The sequence below is a fragment of the Pongo pygmaeus genome, chromosome 16, assembly GCF_028885625.2.
Source record: "Pongo pygmaeus isolate AG05252 chromosome 16, NHGRI_mPonPyg2-v2.0_pri, whole genome shotgun sequence".
NCBI classification, from domain to species: Eukaryota; Metazoa; Chordata; class Mammalia; order Primates; family Hominidae; genus Pongo; species Pongo pygmaeus.
The window spans coordinates 81,548,803-81,568,212 of NC_072389.2; the positions used below are offsets into that span (position 1 = coordinate 81,548,803).

Consider the following 19,410-nt stretch of genomic DNA (forward strand, 5'->3'; position numbering starts at 1 on the left):
GTCCTGAACTAACTTGTCCCTTCCATAAATATTCAACACGAGTCATCCTCTGATGACTTCAAATGACTCTTTTCCCACTCAAGCACCAATGGTGAGCCTTCCTCAGGGTCCCTTCAACATCCCAGGTTGTCTTCCCTCCCTTGTGACTCAATGATCACACCTATGGCATGGCTTCCACCATCACCCACCTGTGTGGCTGACCCAATTATGTGTCCTTTGCTCCGACTTCCCTCATAAACTTCAAACTTAAGATACAAACTCTCTGCCTAAGTTCCATCAGCACACCAAATTCAACATCTTTTTCTTGATGTGTCAATGGCATCACTCCCTCCCTGCCATCTGCTCTAGAAATTTCAAAGTGTTACTTTAAACAAATTTCCTCTCTCTCCTTCCATCCTCCCGTCATCTCTAAGCTCTAGCAGTTCTACTGCACATTGATTCCCTAGTGTGGTTCTTTCTACTGCCATTTCCCCTACTTCAATTTTTTTCACTCTTGACTCAGACTGATCCAAAGGCTCTTCATTGTTTGCAGCTGAGGAGCCTCAGAGCTGAGTATGACTTGCCCCATTGAATTAATGGCAGGCCAGATGTAGAATCCAGGTTTCTTGCTTCTTTTCGGTGGCTGCATACTTCTAAGCCCACTATAATCCATTTTATATATGAATGCCGGATTAATCTTTCTTTCTTTTTTTGTTGTTGTTGTTTTTGAGACAGGGTCTCACTCTGGTTGCCCAGGTTGGAGTGCAGTGGTGCAATCTTGGCTCACTGCAGCCTCGACCCCCTGGACTCTGGTGATTCTCCCACCTCAGCCTCCCGAGTAGCTGGACTACAGGCACGTGCCACCATGCCTCACTAATTTTTTGTATTTTTAGTAGAGATGGGTTTTCGCCATGTTGGCCAGGCTGGTCTCGAACTCCTGGACTCAAGCAATCCGTCTGCCTCAGCCTCCCAGAGTGCTGAGACTACAGGTATGAGCCACCGCACCTGGCCCAGATTAATCTTAAAAGTGATTACTCCAGTGAAACCCTGTCTCTACTAAAAATACAAAAAAATTAGCTGGGCGTGGTGGCGGGCACCTGTAGTCCCAGCTACTTGGGAAGCTGAGGCAGGAGAACGGTGTGAATCCAGGAGGCAGAGTTTGCAGTGAGCCAAGATCGTGCCACTGCACTCCAGCCTGGGCGACAGAGCGAGACTCCATCTCAAAAAAAAAAAAAAAAAAGTGATGACTTTTGCCCAGGCGTGGTGGCTCATGCCTGTAATCCCAGAATTTTGGGAGGCCAAAGCAGGCAAATCATGAGGTCAGGAGATCGAGACCATCCTGGCCAACATGGTGAAACGCTGTCTCTAGTGAAAATACAAAAATTAGCTGGGCGCGGTGGTGCATGCCTGTAGTCCCAGCTACTTGGGAAGCTGAGGCAGGAGAATCACTTGAACCCAGGAGGCAGAGGTTACAGTGAGCTGAGATTGTGCCACTGCACTCCAGCCTGGTGACAGAGCGAGACTCCGTCTCGGGGAAAAAAAAAAAAAAAGTGACCTCTCTCACCAAATGAAACTATTACACTATAGTCCCTGGCATGGTATTTCAGGGCGCAAAATCTGATCAAAAATAATATCTCAACTTTACTTTTCTCTTGGCCCCTTGCTGTACTCTACAATCAAATGGGCTCTTGAATATCCTCTGAATATGGCCCTACTTTCATGCAAATAATTCATGGAATTAGCTTTTTCCTCCCCTGAAATGTAGTTCAGTAGTTTGAACCTCATATTACATATGATCTGACGTTGTCTTTACTTGTCTGTGTAGGACTATGGTGACTCCCCAGCAACCATTCCATCCCAGCAGGTTGGAAATCCAGAGTAATCCCATCTACTTCTCTGTGATTGGCTAGGGGTGGGCATGTGACACACTTCTGGCCAAAGACACACTAAGGGAAGTCTGCTGGGAAGATTCTTGGAAAGCTTCCCATGTGTTAGAAGGAAACATAGAAGAAAATGTCCTTTCTGCCTCTGGATATTTTCATGTCTGGATGTGAACTGCAAGAACAGCTACAGCCACCTTGCTCTCAACCCAACAAAAGAGATGGAAAGAATTTGGACTTCTGATGACACGAAAGCTCAGGTCAACCAATCCTGGAGACTGTTCTGTCTTTGGACTTCCTATTATGTGAGGTAATTTATTTCCTTATTGTCCAAGGCAGATTAAATCACAGTTTTCTATTATTTGCAGCCAAAAGCATCAGGAAACAATATTTTGTTTTTGATGCTAAATGTTAAGCTTCTTAAAATCAGGGACTGTATCTATGTATCTTTCTAGCCGTCCTACAGCTTGGCATGCAGAAGATAGATGCTCAAAAAGCGACTGTGAAATTAATATTTGTATATATTTCTGAGACACAACTAGTAAAAACATTTGCAATTTAGAAAGCTCTATTTTCTCACAGCAATCTAGAGGTAACAAAATAAAGCTTAGACAGATTAAATAACTTGTTTAGGGAATTTTGTTTCTCAAAGTCATACCAACTTCTCAAGAGTTTGTTGCTCTTTGTCTCAAATCCTTATCTCGGAATGCCATGCCTGTTAGGGTCCCAAGAAACTGGGGACTGAAGAAAAAATAAAGTGGAAGCAACTTCTGTGCTTAACCCAGCAATAATGCCAATACAGCAGCCTAGTTGTTTCTGGCTCAAAACTCAGGCCTGGAACCCCTTCTTCTCCCAGTCCCAGTGTGTAGTGTGGTAGCTCTAGTGCTGGGGTCATGAATCCCCATGAGTACAAAATTTTAGATGCAGAAGTATTTTCCTGGGAAGATGGATCAAAGCTTTTATTAGATTCTCAAACGGGTCTGTGAGAATCTTAGTCTTCTTAAAGGCTAGATAGAAGTTGGGGTAGAAGACGGTAGAAGGGGCATGGCCAGGAAAAGTTAGGGCTGGTTTGAATGATAAGAGACTGAATTTGTAGGCTGTGGGGAGCTACTAACTTACTGAGGTAAATTGGAAAAGTTTATCTGTCTTCTTAAAGGCTAAGAAGGACTATAACATGATACAAAATCTCAGAAGTAGATGGGAATAAAAACTTTCAGTAGACTTAATGTGTCCCTGTGTTGTTCTGTATTTTGTCATCTAAGGGGACCAGTAGCCCAGGGATCTCTTGTAGATTAGGAAGAAAGAGACAGGTGTCAGGGTTGGGTAACTCAAGGTAAGACTGGAAAAGGAAAATGCAGAGCCCCTTTCTGAAAAATTAGGAATTTCAAAATGGTGACACCAGAGTATTAAACCAAGCTCGGTGCCCTTCTAAGCTAGGAGTACTGTGCAACCACATAGGTTGGACGCACATGCAGCTGGTCCTGCCTCTGGCACTTATGATTGCACACACTATTGTCTGCCAAATTGGGATGTATTCCTTTGGACTGCTATGCAGACCTTTATTCATTTTTTGAGCACCTAGAATGTGCCAGGAATTGTGCTAGAGGTGGGGATTCCAGATAAGAGCGAGAGCATTCAATTCAATCATACCAGGTTTCTACTATATAACAGGTCTTGTTCTAGGTCCTGGGGATACAGCTCTGAACACATTAACACAGGGCAGAGACAAGGAATAAATGGGTTAGAGATCAGTTAGTCACAGGTGCCCAACAAAAACTAAGCACAGGACGATGTGACACAGGGTGACTATTTGAAATTGGGTGGTGGTGGGGGGTGCCGGAGATGATATTTGAGCTAAGAGTTTAATGAAAATAGTGGGCAGCCCTAGCTCCATGGGGATGGGGGTGGGGGTGGGGAGGGTTATCTTAAGCTTGGGAAACAAGGCAAAATGAGGAAAGCGGGGAGAGAGAGACTATATACGGCAGAGTGAACACAGGTGGTAGCTAAGGGAAGGGATAAAATCGTGGGACACCTCTAGGAAATAGCCTGCAGGGGCTAAACCATCGTCTTGGGTAAATGGATGGTTTGAGAGCAAAGGCGGGAGAAGCGAGTCCGGTGAGAAGGTCCTCATAGGAACCCAGCCTAGCGAAGCGGTGGCTCGGACTAGGGTGAAAGTAGCGGAGGTAACGCTGGGTGGGCCGCACCCTCGTCTCCCACGAAGTCCCCCCAGTGAGGTTAGCGGGTGCCGCGCCGAGCGCCAAGCTGAGGAGCCGCCCCCAGGGGCTGGCGCGAGTCTGCAGCGGCGCCGACGTGGCCGGCGCGATCCGCCGCGCACGTGTCCGGCTCCAGGCCGGCGGCGGGGCCGCGCGGGGGTCTCCGGCTCCTCCCCGACTTCTGGGGCCCGGGCGCCAGCTGGCCCCGAGCCCCCAGTCCGCAGGTGCGAAGAACGGAGCAGATGGGTCGGGAAGAAGTGAGCTGGGTCAAGGCGAGGAGGGGGCGGCCGGGAGCGCGCGCGCGCTCTGGCATCGTGCACGCGCTGAAACGGGAGCGCGCAGGGCGCGCCGGGGTGAGAGGGACGGGGGCGGGGTGGGGGCAGCCCTTTCCCAGGCGGTAGCGGGGGCGGCGTCGCTGTTGCCCTTTTAAGCCGCGGGCCGCCGCCTCCTGCCGCTGGAGTCGGTTACAAAGGGAGCAGCCACCCAGGTCGCCACACAGCTACCCGCCGAGGCTTCCGCGCCCCTCGCCATTTTCCAGTCGCGCTCGACGAGGCGGAGCCGCGAGAGCGCGGCCCAGGCCGGCCCCGCGGGGCGGTCGCGGCCGTGACGGCGGCTCCGGGCCCGGCTCCCCTTCCGCGCCCCTCCCGCCGGAGATGAGGGGAAGATGTCCGTGTCAGGGCTCAAGGCCGAGCTGAAGTTCCTGGCGTCCATCTTCGACAAGAACCACGAGCGATTCCGCATCGTCAGTTGGAAGCTGGACGAGCTGCACTGCCAGTTCCTGGTGCCGCAGCCGGGCAGCCCGCACTCGCCGCCGCCGCCACTCACGCTCCACTGCAACATCACGGTGAGGCGCCCGGCCGCGGCCCCGCGGGGCAGGGCGAGGACGGAGAGGGGGCGCTCCGAGTCCCGGGACAAAGGGGAGCCTGCCCCGGAGAGGCTCCGGCTCCCCGGGCGGGGCAGGCCCGCCCCTTTCCCCCACGACTGGCCCAGCCCAGGCCGGGCTGGGACTGCGCGAGGCTTGGGTGGGAGGAGGCGGAGGGCGCGTGTTTCCGGCTTCTCGCGTGGGGCTGGCTTGGGGGCTTCTGGCCCATCTCGGTCCCCGTCTCCTAGCCCCGAGGGGGGAGTCCGCGGCGACCCAAGCCTTGGTGGGGTCCATGGCCGCCCTCAGCCGGCCTGCTCCCGGGACCTGGGCGGGGCGGGGCGGGGCGGCGCGGCTCCGGCTGTTGTTTGAGCCCAGGCCGGCAAGGGGAACGGCCCTTAAGTTTTAACGCCTCATTTTTCAGTCGGACTTTCCTTGTTCCCGCTTGTTCAGCCAATTGTTTTTAAGTTTGCGTTTAAGGAGAAACTGACAATGAGAATGGACTCGTTGACGGAGGAAAAGTTGGAATGCAGACTCTGGTGCTGTTTGAGCGACCCCTCTCCCCCGGGCCTGGCTGCGCGCTGCTGTGTTCTGGAAAGGCGCATAGTACCGTCGATGCGGCAGGTGGTGTTGAGTGTGTATTCGTGTGGCCCCTCCCTTGTGTGTAAGCCTCGAAAATGGATAGGTGAAAGGAGATACGCGCCAGGGCTGCTCCCCAGAAAGATCACCTATGTCACAAAGCCGAAAAGACACTTTTAAAAACTCACTCATTAAGCGGAAATCTCATTAGAAACCCAAGGCTTGGTAAAGGAATTGATGTATTGAGTGAGTTTCTCCATAAAAGTGTATCGTGAAGCTATTCGTCGTGAAATTGATGTAGGATATTGGTCCAAACTGCAGAATATTCTCTTGGTTATAATAGGCGTTAAGGTGGTGGCTTCGGGCTCCTTTTCAAACATGGCTAAAACCAAGTCTGTTGTTTTTAACTCCCTTTGGTTGAGTCAGTGGGTACTCAAGTGCCTGCAGGGTGGCTGGCGTTTACAAAAACCTTGATGTTATAATTGACCTTAAAATGGTTACCAGACTATCTGGGGAGAAGGTGTGTTAATTTCAAAAAAAACAACAACAACAACACAGTGCTGTACTGAGGAGGTAACTCACTTATTGAATGAATACGTCTGAGTGTTCTGGGCACTAGTGTTGCAGAATTGAGTGAAGTAGTCCTCGCTCTCAGAACTCAGTCTTCTTGGGGGAAGAGTTCAACAAAGTGACATCTCCTGTGGTATCATCGTGAAAGCCAAAGGGAGCAACTAATTTTGACTTGGGGGAGGTGCGCTTCAGGGAAGGCTTTGATGAGAGGCTGAGACAGTTAGAGATGAGCTTCCACAGGTGAATACAATTTTGGAAGGCTGATGGAAGGGCATTTTAGACTGAGGAAACTCCACCCAAAGAAGACACGGAGATTTGAGAAAGGGTGGTTTCCTTAGTAGTAGAAAATTTATGCTCAGACTTGAGAAGCCCACGATATAGGCTGGAGAAGGGGAAGATTTTCCAAGAGTGGAAAACAAAGTGTAGTAGTTGTCATGAAGCAGGTGTTTTAAGGAGACGGGCCTGAATGGCTTCGAGGGTGATTACTCTGGTAGAAGTTAGGGCATGGCCAGGAAAAGGTAGGGCTGGTTTGAATGATAGGAGACTGAATTTGTAGGCTGTGGGGAGCTACTAAGTTTACTCAGGTAAGTTGGGAGAATGTATCTGCCATCCAGGATTAGAAGTGGTTCTCTACAGTGGGTGGCATTAGGAAATGTGGTTATCCCAGTGGGGGTGGGGTGGTTTTGTTGCTGTGCCAGCATTTAGTGCTAGGAGTACAGGGATACCAAATGTTTTGTAACGTTCAGGCAGTCTGCCACAGCAAAGAATTATCCCAGCTAAAGTGCCACTGATGCCCCATCGAGAACCATATTGAAGGCTGGTAAGAGTCTGCTGCAGATAAAAATGAGGAGTGATGACCTGGATTAGGCAGTGGCAACAGAAATGGAGCAAGAAGTGAATGTGACACTTTCAGTACAAGGAGGATTTAGTGAGGACTAGTGTAATGGCACCCACCGCTAGGTAGAAACTATTAAAATTGAGGTGCTAGTGAAATATGACAGACTATCAGGAGATAATTATCATGGCAGCTGCTCAGTACAAATGTCTGCTAACTTTTTATTATGGAAAATCATCAAATGTACAAAAGTTGAACAGTGTAATGTAGCCAGCCTCAACAATGATAAACTTTTGGCTAATCTTCATCTGTACTCCACTTTGGATGATTTTGAAGCAGATTCCAGACAGATCACTTCATCTGTAAATATTTCTGCTTGTATCTTTTGAAGGTAAAAGACTCTTTTATTATTATTTTTTGAGACGGAGTCTCGCTCTGTCGTCCCAGCTGGAGTGCAGTGGTGTGACCTGGGCCCACTGCAACCTCCGCCTCCCAGGTTCAAACAATTCTGCTGCCTCCGCCTCCCGAGTAGCTGGGATTACAGGTTTCCGCCACACCTGGCTAATTTTTGTGTTTTTAGTAGAGACGGGGTTTCACCATGTTGGCCAGGCTGGTCTTGAACTCCACCTCAAGCTTCCAAAGTGCTGGGATTACAGGAGTGAGCCACCGTTCCTGGCCGTAAAGACTCTTTTAAACATGGGTGACTGTTTTGATAAAATGACATGGCTTGTTCATGTCGATACCATTTGCTTAGAAGGGAAAGATCAAGGGAAAAATGGGGTTGGATTTCAAATGATTCGGTTTGATTAATGATTTGTTATTCTCTAAAGTTGTAACTCTTGAAAAGGTAATGAGTTTGACTTATTCTTTAACTTTTCCTCTTTAAGACAGTTCACATATTTGAATTCTGCATGCTAGGACTTGTCTTCTTTATACTTACCAAGAAACATCCTTATGCAGTTTCTCTAATGTTTGAGAAACTAAGTTGTTTTTTACACACGTGCATGCTACTTTCTGAAGAGTCCTGTACAGGTGCTCTGCTGGCTTTTCCTTTCAGGTTTCTGTATCAGCTATATTTCCTCCTGTTGTGCCCCTGATCTCCACCCGTTAACCCTACCCCATTTGTCTTTATATGCCTGACCATCCCTCAAGGCTCTTCTGGGTCATATTTAGTTCATGCTGTTATTTCCCCTTCCTCCCTTCTTTAGTCCTTACTGTTTTTGCTTTGGTCATGTTTTCTTATGCTGTATTCTGTAAGCCTTTAAATTTTTCTTTTTATGGTGGCAGGGGAGAATATTTTATAATTATGCTTTGTGCTTTTTATCTTCCACTCAATAAATGCTTCATAAATATTTGAGTATATGGTGCTATTCTAGCTGTATTGTATTTGAACAAAAATCTTAACTGCCTTGTAAGTTAACTGCTAAGAATTTGTCAAAAGTGCAGAGATGACATCAGTAACTTGTCGTGGATAGTACAAAAAGGTCTCTAAGGGCTTGATGGAAGTCTGTAAATTGACTTCATATGAGAGTGTAAGAAGTGAAAAAGACCAAAACAGAGTAGATGTTTTACTCTGTAGGCCGAGGGAATTGAGCTAATTCTTTTCCTGTTTTATAAATTTGTCCTGATCTTAAATAATGAAGGGAAAAGAGTGCTCTTTTTCAACCTCAAGGAGTCCTTTTTATTGTTTTCTGTGAAGCCATGATACGAAAGATTGCCTGTTATACAAACTTAAGTGTAGTTTTTGCATCTTCAGTAAACTAACCTGATTGCCATCTAATTAGTTGTTACAATCACGCCGAAATGCAAAGCAGCTTGTTTTAATAACCTGTTTAGCCTTATTGGGAGCTAGTACATGGCTTTAGTCGTTTTGAAGTATTTAACATAACTTGGCAACTCCATTACTCCTTTTATGGACTTTTTGGCATCTGGGCACTCTTGGTAGGGAATCACTGTTTTAGAATGAAAAATCTCCCCCAGGAAGTAAATTAGCTAGTAAACAAATGAAACTTCATTTTTTATGTTACTTGTAGAGCATAAATTATTACCCTTTCTGCATAAGTGGCTGTTTGCTAGGCTGCTTTTAGTGGGACTTTGTTTTTGATTGGGTAATTAAATTTCTATTCATTATTGCCAAAAAGTGCCTACCCCCAACAGCAAGATACTAAATTTTAAAAATGTTGGAGCTGTGAATCTAGGAGGAAGTGAGAAGTTTAGCTTTTATTTAGTAGTTAGGAGCTTAAGTAAGTCACTTCTTTTACTGTGTTTCTGTATACAATAGGTAATATTTTTTGCCTTGCAAGACAGCATATAGAGGAAAGCTCTTTGGCAATGATATTATGTTCTACAAATATAAAAGTGCTGGTGTCATTTGTGGCTGAATAACACTTTATTTTGAAAATGCTTTATAACAGCTTTTCGTGGGAAATAAAGCACTGCTGTTAACTTCATCTTGCATTTTTCTAGTCTTTACTGTGATTAAAAAGTAGTCCAGTCAAAGTTGTGCAGAGGAAATAAACCTGGACTAAGGAGCCTAAGACTTTCTCTTTGGTTTGCCCTCCTGAGACAGATTACCTTTCCAAATTGGATTCATGGAAGAGCATTTGGAAATATCAGAACTGTCATGTTAAGCACCTAAGTGGTACTTTCATTCCAGAAGAATCATTGTTTTCATTTATCTGACCAATTTATAATATAGGGTCAAATTCCTGGTGGTTATCTATGCTCCCTCATCCCCATTTTTATACCTGTCCTTGAAAGGAACAGATATATGAAGAGGAGACTTAGGTTTCCCTTTTGTGAATAGTATATCCCTTAGTATCTTGATTTTTTTTTTTTAATTTGGTTAAACATATTTAGACCTGGAAAAGGGTAGTATTTGATAAATGTCAGCTAGTTGAGGGATGGGGAATTGAGTTGAATGGAGAATAGTCACTGCCAAATGTAAAGCATGACTGGAGAGCCAGAGTGATAAAGCAGGAGTCCCTTTTTCCAGATCCTTTCTAACAGTGTTATGTGATCTCTTCTAGAAGATTCTGAAAGATAATCCCAACTTGGAACCTAGGAAACCATCCAGTGGGTTTCTGCAGCTTAGGTGGTTCAGATCCCCATCAGCACCTTTTTCTGTGCCTCAGTTTGCTTACAATGATGTTCTCAGTAGCTGTAATTTGCTGCTTGTGTTTGAATACTTAAGCATTTTCTTTTTATCACGGGTATATAAGCATTTTTATTTCAACAAGTGTTAGAATTTTTACTCTGCTTTTGTGGGCTCTAGGTTAGCTACTTGGTTGTTTATTTGTAAAATGATTAGCAGGGAACCATGTGTATGCATTTTAAGTATCTTTTGTTGTCAGAGCAGTTAGAATTTTATTAAGGTACTATATGCTAATTCTGTCAATTTACTTCATTCTCCACCGCACATTTATTGAACAGCAAAGTATGAAAGTAATGTGTCCCATAATTGGCCTTCGGAAGAATTACAACTGCTGTTATCTCTGAACCTTCAAGAAGTTTGTGCATCAGTTTAAAAAAAAAAAAAGAAATCCCTGAAGATAGCTGTGTCCTACATTTGGAAAGATACAAAAACTGACCATTCTGGTCAACCAGTTTTGGTTGCTGGTGCTTGAGATAGAGCCACACAATGGTCTCAGTGGATTTATGGAGAAAAATAGATACAGAAAGTTACTTCTAAATAAGACAAAAAAAACCTTTTTCTTAAGTAGTGACAGGTAAAGAGGTTGGCTTGGTTAATCTTGAGTTGTGTTTCTCTCCATTAAGACGGTTTTATGGTGGGGATGGTAGTGGTGATGAACTTGTTTGAAATTTGTCCACTTACAATAATCTTTATGGTAGCTGTCACAGACAACTTCATCCTCACAGGCCTTAAAATTACTATAAAACTAATAGAATGGATGAGGAACAAAGGACCTGACTAATTAGATGCTTAGGTAATTGTTCTGTGTTTTCATAACTGTGGTGAAAAAAAGCGGTGCTAGAAGCACTTAAACATTCTATATATGGGAAAACTGCCTGAATTTGTATTGGGATTTTTGAGCACCATTCACTGTTTAAAAACTGATATACTGTAGGTCATATTTATTTTAAAGAGAAGTGGTAGGAAAACTTATCTTTTTAAGATAGATATAAAGCTTAGTTAACCTTATAAAATTACAAAACTTAAAGCATGTGAAAGATTGAAAATATTAATGCGTAGGTGTAGAAATATTGGTCATTATTTTAGATGTCTTTCAAAGTAGATTGTCTCTTAAATATTAAACTGAACAAACCTTGAACATGATGTAGAGTTTGTGCTGAAGGTTAAGTTTCCTGGCGTGGTGGATATTTTATAATATGGAAAACAAAACCTTATTGTAAGACATTAAAAAAATTTTAGTCAAAACTAGGAGATATTACTTATAATTCTACCACTCAGAATATACCACTATCAGAATTTTGTATCTTTCCAGTTATCTGCTCATCTCTTTTCTCCGATGCTTATGTATGTTCCCTCTCCCTTAAAAAATCAGATTTTTTTGTAATCTGCTTTTTCACTCAACAATATTGTAGATCCATGTTATAACTTACTCCTCACGTTTAGGCAAGATGAATTCTGACCACCCCAAGGTGGCCAACCTTGTCCCTGTGATTCCAGATCTCCCAGAACTAGAGGTCTAGCTTCAGGGAAAACCCAGATTTTCTTGCCTTAGCCCACCTGACAGCTAATCACTGGAAATGGGGTGGGCTGGTAGAATCCTTTGGTCAGGTTTTGTGTCAAGAGAGGGAGGAGGAAAGATGGGAGGGAGGTAGCAAAACTGGTCTCAATGGAACTGTGTAAGTTAATGTAGAATGGCAAAGGGATGTTTCTTCCAAGGAAAAAATTCTAAGGAAGGAAGGAAAGTGGAGGGGAAGGCAGCAGTTCTCAGAGTTTTGGGGTCAGGACTCCTTTACACTCTTGAAAATATATTGAGGACTTAAGGGCTTTGGTTTATGTAAGTTATGTCTATTGGTATTTATCACTAGAAGTTAAATCAGAAATATTTAAAACATTAACTCTTTAAAAACTCATCACATATTATAAATGTGCTTTTATGAAACAAAATTTTCTAAGCCAAAAAATAGAATAGTGGCACAGTCTTACATTTTTTGCAGATTTCATTGATGTTTGCTCTGTCATTTGCTTTTGCATTTAATTTGTTGTATGATATTTGCTTGAAATAATGTAAACAAAACCCAACCTCATACAGATACCTGGTTGGAAAAATTCTGAATATTTTAACGGCCATTTTAGATAATTGTGGATATTCTTTTTTTTTTTTTTTTTTTTTTTTGAGATGGGGGCTCACTGTGTTGCCCAGGCTGGAGTGCAGTGGTGTGATCACAGCTCACTGCACCCTCAGTCTCCTGGGACTCAGGTGTAGGCCATCTTACTGGCTAATTTTTTGTGTTTTTTTGTAGAGACAGGGTTTTGCCATGTTGCCTAGGCTTCTTTTTTGATACTCCATCAAAACTTGGTCTTCTTGAACTTTGGATCTTTTACCCTTGCATGATATTATAACATCATGCATTGGTCATTTAGAAAATAATGGTTCACCGAGATCTTCTAAATGGTGATACATTTGATTTTACAGTATCAAAATACATTCATCAATATTGCCGTCAACGTTATCAGGATATTCTTGGAAAACAGTGGTGGATACAGGTTTTCAAAAATTCTAATTTTTTGTTCAAAAACTTGCATTTTATTATTAGCAGTTTTATTATTGAATTTTATTATGGCCTGTCTGTTGTTTTCCTTGAAATGACAGAATCTCATTTTTTGAGGAAAATGCCTGACAAAAACCCAAGTTGAAATAACATTGTCAGTCATCCTTTCAAGTAAAAATGATATTCCATTTAAGTGGTTAATTCACTTCGTGACTTAGTCACACAAGGGTTTTTTCTCAGGCAGTCTGTAGGAATGCTCATGTACACTTCCCATTTCATCACTTGAAATATTAAAAAGACATATTCAAGGATTCAGATATAGTAAAATTTTCACTGCTTCATCATAGACGTTCTTTTTATTTTTGAGACAGGGTCTTGTTCTGTCACCCAGGCTGGAGTGCAGTAGCGTGATCACAGCTCACTGGAGACTCGACCCTCTGGGCTCAATCAATCCTTCTGCCTCAGCCTCCCAAGTAGCTGGGACTACAGGCATGCAACCACCATGCTTAGCTGATTTTTGTATTTTTTTTGTAGAGATGGGGTTTCACCCTGTTGGCCAGGCTGGTCTTGAACTTCTGGGCTCAAGTGATCGTCCTGCCTCGGCCTCCCAAAGTGCTGGGATTACAGGCATGAGCCACCATTCCCAGCCTTATCGTAGACATTCTTAAATTAAACTGACCTTTTGTTGCCCTTCCTTTTTAAGCCTTTCCTGTGCATAGTGAAGAATACCATGACTGCCTTTATTTGTGCTAAAGTGCCAGCATTTTTACCCACCATTGTATCTGCACCCTTACAACATATGTCAACATGTTAGTATTCTTGTAAAAATAGTTTGGACCTGGGGTCTGAGGGCCCCACTTTGGGAACCATTGGAATAGGTACTTAGATCTGCAGTGTATCATATCTTTTCATCTACAAGATTAAAAACATGATTTCAGCTAATTGTTTTTGTAATTTTCTTAACATGGTTTTCAAGGGTTTCAGTCCAGAGCGACGACATGTATGTTTCTTGGCTTATGCTGAAGTTTACTAGACAAATACTAACCAAATAATGAGATCCTAAGTGTAGTTGCAGTTTCTTTAGCCTAAGGAAAAAGAAACCTAAAAACTAAAACAGTAAAAATGGTCCAGATGGTGTATTCCCAATGTGTGCTGAAGAATTTGAAGAAGAAAATGCAGTACTCAATAAGTGGTGTTAAGAACAGGATTAATTCTGGAGAGTTTCTCATTTAGCCTGTAAAGAGATTTGGGGCACAGTAAGAGTTGGAGGAACGAGAATGTAAATAACCCATTATTGACCAGGTATACTATTAATGATGTCCTCAATCAATACAACTTATTCTTAAAAGAACATTTGGTAAAATGCTTTAAAAATATTCAGTTTCTGTGGCTTCAGGTATAAATCAGATTATAGTTCTCAAAGCAGTGTTTCCTAAAATCGTTTCTGTGAAATTGTTTTCCATGACTTGAACCTAGTTGTTCTGAAGCTAATATATAATAATAATGGCTTTTCCCCAATTTATAATAGAAAACCATACAAAGTAACAGAGTAAATATCTGTTAGTGGGTGAAAGCATATAATGCTTAGTTCATTAGCTTTTTAAAAAAATCACGTGTAATTGTGTTTTAAAAAAGATATGGGCCTGGCTCAGTGGCTCACGCATGTAATCCCAGCATTTTGGGAGGCTGAGGTGGGTGGATCATGAGATCAGGAGTTCAAGACCAGCCTGGCCAATATGGTGAAACCCTGTCTCTAATAAAAATACAAAAAATTAGCTTGGCGTGGTGGCACGTGCCTGTTATCCCAGCTACTTGGGAGGCTGAGGCAGGAGAATCGCTTGAACCTAGGAGGCGGAGGTTGCAGTGAGCCGAGATTGCACCATGCACTCCAGCCTGGGCCACAGAGCAAGACTCTGTCTCGAGGAAAAAAAGAAAAAAAATTATATATATATATGTATGTGTGTATATATATATATATGTAGTAATGGCATTTCTTGGTAGTACTTGGTTTGTGTGATAGATTAAAACATTAGAATTTCATGGTATTTGAATTAGTTTTCTATTGCTCTGTAGCAAATTTAGCAGCTTAAAGCAACAAACATTATCTCACCATTTCTGTGGGTCAGGATTTTGTGCAATTTACCTTGGGTTCACTGGCTTGGCCTTTCACCAGGCAGTGAAGGTGTTGGTGGCAGCTATGATCATCCTAAGGCAGGATAGGGAGAGAATGTAGATGTTGGCAGCTCCAAGCTCACTTATGTAGATGTTGGCAGGATTCATCTCACAGGCTGTGGGACTGGGCCTCCGTTTCTAGATGGCTATTGGTCTGAGGCCTTTTATAATACCTCACCATGTGGGTCTCTCCATAGGGCACCTCATCACATGGCAACTGGTTTCCATCAGAGGGAGCAATGGAAAGAGCAGGAGAAGGATGGGCAAGGCAGACATCATAGTCTCTTTGTAGCCTAATCTCAGAAGTGATGTTATTACTTTTGCTGTATTCTCTTCGTTAGAAGTGAGTCCCTAGGTCCAGGGGTGGGAATTTTACAAGGGTGTGAATGCCAGGAGGTGAGGGTGATCGGGGCCATTTTAGAGGCTGCCTACAACTGTTGAAGAAAATCATTGACTTCTATGAGCTGTAGCAACAGGCAGTGCTATGCAAGGAGAATGGTTGTCTCAAAAGTCCAGCTCCTCACATGGTTTTTAATGTGTTGCCTTTTCCCCTCATACATTTTGTTTAAATCCATAGTCATCTTGCCGTTTAGTGGTGTGGTTTAATTGCATATTTGGGTTAGTCTGTTTGTAATTGTTTAATATAGGTGTCTCTGTGTTAAACAGGAATCCTATCCATCTTCTTCACCCATATGGTTTGTGGATTCTGAAGACCCAAATCTGACATCAGTTCTGGAACGTCTAGAAGATACTAAGAACAACAATTTGGTAAGAAAATAAGCCAACCTATTTTCTCTTTTCCTCATGAATATTACATATAGAAATTAAATGTTAAGAGATAATGTGATATAAAAGCATGATTAATGATTATAATCTTGTAGGAATTAAAGACTAGTGTTTTTTTTTTTTTTTTGTCCTTCAAATTCTATTTACTACCTGGTCTCTCTCTTTTATTTCCCACATGTATAACCTTAATTTAGATTACAAATTAGGGATCTCTTTTTCCCTGAATTCTAACCATTAAGCCAAACAAGCATTTTGGGTAGAGACCACTAGCCAAGATGGGAAGCAGAAAAAAGACCAAGGTAGAAGTGAAGGGAGAGATGAGGAGAATGACACCAGAACTAGTATGAGGGAATTGCCTTTTCTTTCAAGGGTCTGTAAGTCTGCAGTAAAAGAACAGAAAGTTTTATTTTTGTTTTTAGTATATAAAGAAATATAACTTTCCATGTTGAAAAAATTTTTAACTTTTTTTCTTGATTATAAAACTCATGAGCAAGCATTGTTGAGAAAATTAGTAAAATATAGACAGGAAAAAAATTAAAATCTCCCATAATTTCTCTGCCTAATATAACCACTGTTGACATGATGGTTATTTTCTACCAGTATATATTTTTTCTTTGCTAGTAAAATACATATACCTTTATACATACGTTTAAATAGTTGAGGTCATAGTCTATATAGTTTTACATTATTTTAAAAAACATTTACTGGCCAGGTGCAGTGACTCACGCCTGTAATCTCAGCACTTTAGGAAGCCAAGGCGGGCGGATCACTTGAGGCCAGGAGTTCGAGATCAGCCTGGCCAACGTGGTGAAACCCTGTCTCTACTAAACATACAAAAATTCACTGGGCATGGTGGCGCATGCTTGTAATCCCAGCTACTTGGGAGGCTGAGGCAGGAGAATTGCTTGAATCTGGGAGGCAGAGGTTGTGGTGAGCCGAGATCACGCTATTGTACTCCAGCCTGGGCAACAGAGCTAGACTCCGTCTCAAAAAAAAAAAAAAAAAAAAAAAAAAAATTACTGTATTTTCCCATGATATCATACAGTCGTTATAGAAAAATAATCATCATTATTTTCAGCTGACATGATTGTTTACCTAAAAATATTCAGAGGAACCAACTGAATAAAAGAGTTTTTAAGATTACTGGTTGAAAGTTCTGTTGCATAAAAGTCAATAGCTTTCCACAATTTTAGCTATAATCACATAGAAGATACAGTGATAAAGTATTTTTTCAAGTATTTCAACAAAACTTAAATACCTAAGAATCAACTTAGATGTGCAGGACTTTTATCAAGAACATGACAGTTTTGCTGAGTGGAAGGAAAGATTTGCATTCTGTGTTCCTGGATGAGCAGATATCATGTTATAAATATGTCACTTATCGCCATGTCTTCATATTCGTAAATGTAATTTCTGCTGGTTGTGCAGTGGCTCATGCCTGTAATTCCAGAACTTTGGGATGTTGAAGCAGGCAGGTTGCTTGAGCTCATGAGTTTAAGACCAGCCTAGGCAACATGGTGAAACCTGTCTCTACAAAAAATAACAAAAATTAGCAGGGTGTAGTGGCACACACTTGTAGTCCCAGCTACTGAGGAGGCTGAGGTGGGAGGATCGCTTGAGGTTGGGAGGCGGAGATTGCAGTAAGCCTAGATTGTGCCTCTGAACTCTAGCCTAGGTGACAGAGTGAGACCCTGTCTCAAAAAATATATATGTGTGTGTGTATATACATGTTATGTGTATATATGTATATACATGTGTATGTGTGTGTGTGTGTGTGTGTGTGTATATATATATATATATATAAACTAAATTTCAGTACAAATCCCAGCAGGTTTATTTTTGGAAGTTGACAAAATGACTCTAACATTTGTTTAAAAGGGTAAATGATAAAAAAACGAATAGACTTGTTCAACCAGATGTTCAGTAAAATATTGTGTACTAACTCTGTTCCAGACAGATAAAGGCAATGGAAATTTAGAACCAGAGTCATGCAAATGAGAATTTAGTATAAGGTAAAGGTGGTATTCTAACTTCATAAGGAAAGGCTAGATTATTCTGTAAATAGTCTTAGGAAAACTATTTGAGGAAGTTTGAGTCTCAACTCTGCTTTTTGTCAAGATAAGTTATAGTTGTATAGTTGGTTTAAACACATCTATTCTTAAGAACAGAAGGCTGGGCGTGATGGCTCACGCCTGTAATTCCAGAACTTTAGGAGGCCCAGGCAGGCGGGTCAGTTGAGGTCAGGAGTTCAAGACCAGCCTGGCCAACATGGCGAAACGCCATCTCTACTAAAAATACAAAATTTAGCCGGGTGTGGTGGCATGTACCTGTAATCCCAGCTACTTGGAGGCTGAGGCAGGAGAATTGCTTCAACCTGGGAGGCAGAGGTTGCAGTGAGCTGAGATTGTGCCACCGTACTCTAGCCTGGGCGACAGAGTGAGACTCCGTCTCCAAAAAAAAAAGATATTTTAAGAGTTAAGGCTGAGGCTTGGCACAGTGGTTCATGCCTGTAATCTCAGCACTTTGGGAGGCCGAGGTGGGAGGATTGCTTGAGCCCAGGAGTTTGAGATCAGCTTTGGCAACATAGCAAGACCCTCTTTCTCTCTCTCTCTCTCTCTGTGTGTGTGTGTGTATATACACACACACACACACACACACACACGAGTTAAGGTTTGTGTGGAGAGCCATGAAGGTAAGAGGTAAAAATTAAAAGCTAGATGGACACATGTTTACATCCCCAGCAAGGGGGTTGATGGGAAAGAGTGGTAGACATAGTTCTGTTACTCTACCTCCTTTTAGGAAGTTGCTTCTGAAGATCTAAAGATAACGGTTTTGTAATAGCAAAAATGAGTTATTTTTCAGTATCTAAAATATTACATAAACACATTCATAAGGTTAAATGAAATAGGATATAAAATTGGTCCTAGTTTTTTAAAAAGTGAATATATTTACATGAAGGAGAAAACAACTCACCTCCCACTCTTGCAGCCTCTGCCAGTTTATCAAAACCTAGTTTCTTGAGAGAATAAGCTACATGTTTTCACCTTTTTTCGCTGAAGTTATTATGATCTGGATTCTGCCTTCATCGTTGCACTAAAATTTGTCTCCTAGTTGCCAAAACTAGCGGCTCCTCTCTTAGTCCCCAAATTGACCCCTCTGCAGTATTTTGATACTGTCGATTGTTCCCTTGTTGAAACATTCCTGCATTCTTAATGTCCACCAATAAAGAGTTGGTTAAATAAAAATAGTGTATAGTTTTATAATAGAATATTCTGTTGTAGGCAAAAAAAAAAAAAAAATGCAGCCAGTCTTTCCATAAGAGCATGTGCAAAGTTCTAAGATATATTAAGTGAAAAAGCAAGGCATAAAATATTGTGTATAATTGGCCTTTTTAGTATACAGTGTAAAAAAATCTATATGCTTGTTTATACTTTTTTCTTTTCCTGGTGGGTACAGGAAACTGTTAATAGTAGAACACAATTAAAAAAAAAATTGGCTTCTGTGTCAGGCTCTGTGATAATTGAGTATAAAAGACAAATAAGGCATGTCCCTGTCCTCTGGGAACTGATAATCTAATGGAACTTCCGTCTGATTACTGTCTTGTTTTTATCTTATCACCCTGCCTTGGTCTCCTCTGATCTCTTCTTCCTTGGCCTACTTCTTCTCTTCTCATTCTGTGCTTTCTCTGAGTAATATTTTACTCCCATTACTTTAGTCATGACCTCTGTTCTAGGGATTCCTAAATCTGTATTCATCTCCAGAGTTTCAAACCCATATATCTGTCTGTAAATCATATATGTTAGGGAATCTCACTTAGAGTGCCATGGATATTCA

The 19,410-nt window shown here is 42.2% G+C and overlaps 1 protein-coding gene across 9 annotated transcripts in view; it reads left to right on the top strand.

The window, feature by feature from the left end:
- The first annotated feature begins 4,185 nt into the window (after positions 1 to 4,185).
- The window catches only part of UBE2Q2 (ubiquitin conjugating enzyme E2 Q2), a 58,655-nt gene continuing 43,430 nt past the window's right edge, over positions 4,186 to 19,410 (top strand). Inside the window, exons 1-3 of one of the 9 annotated variants that reach the window (XM_054450072.2) lie at positions 4,438 to 4,916; positions 5,412 to 5,555; positions 15,457 to 15,558. In XM_054450072.2, the coding sequence (XP_054306047.1) occupies positions 4,737 to 4,916; positions 5,412 to 5,555; positions 15,457 to 15,558 (426 nt within the window). In that variant the 5' untranslated portion in view covers positions 4,438 to 4,736. Of the gene's footprint in view, positions 4,917 to 5,384; positions 5,556 to 15,456; positions 15,559 to 19,410 lie in introns of all 9 variants that reach the window. The other 8 variants (XM_054450076.2, XM_054450075.2, XM_063652801.1 and 5 more) reach the window with 8 other exon arrangements.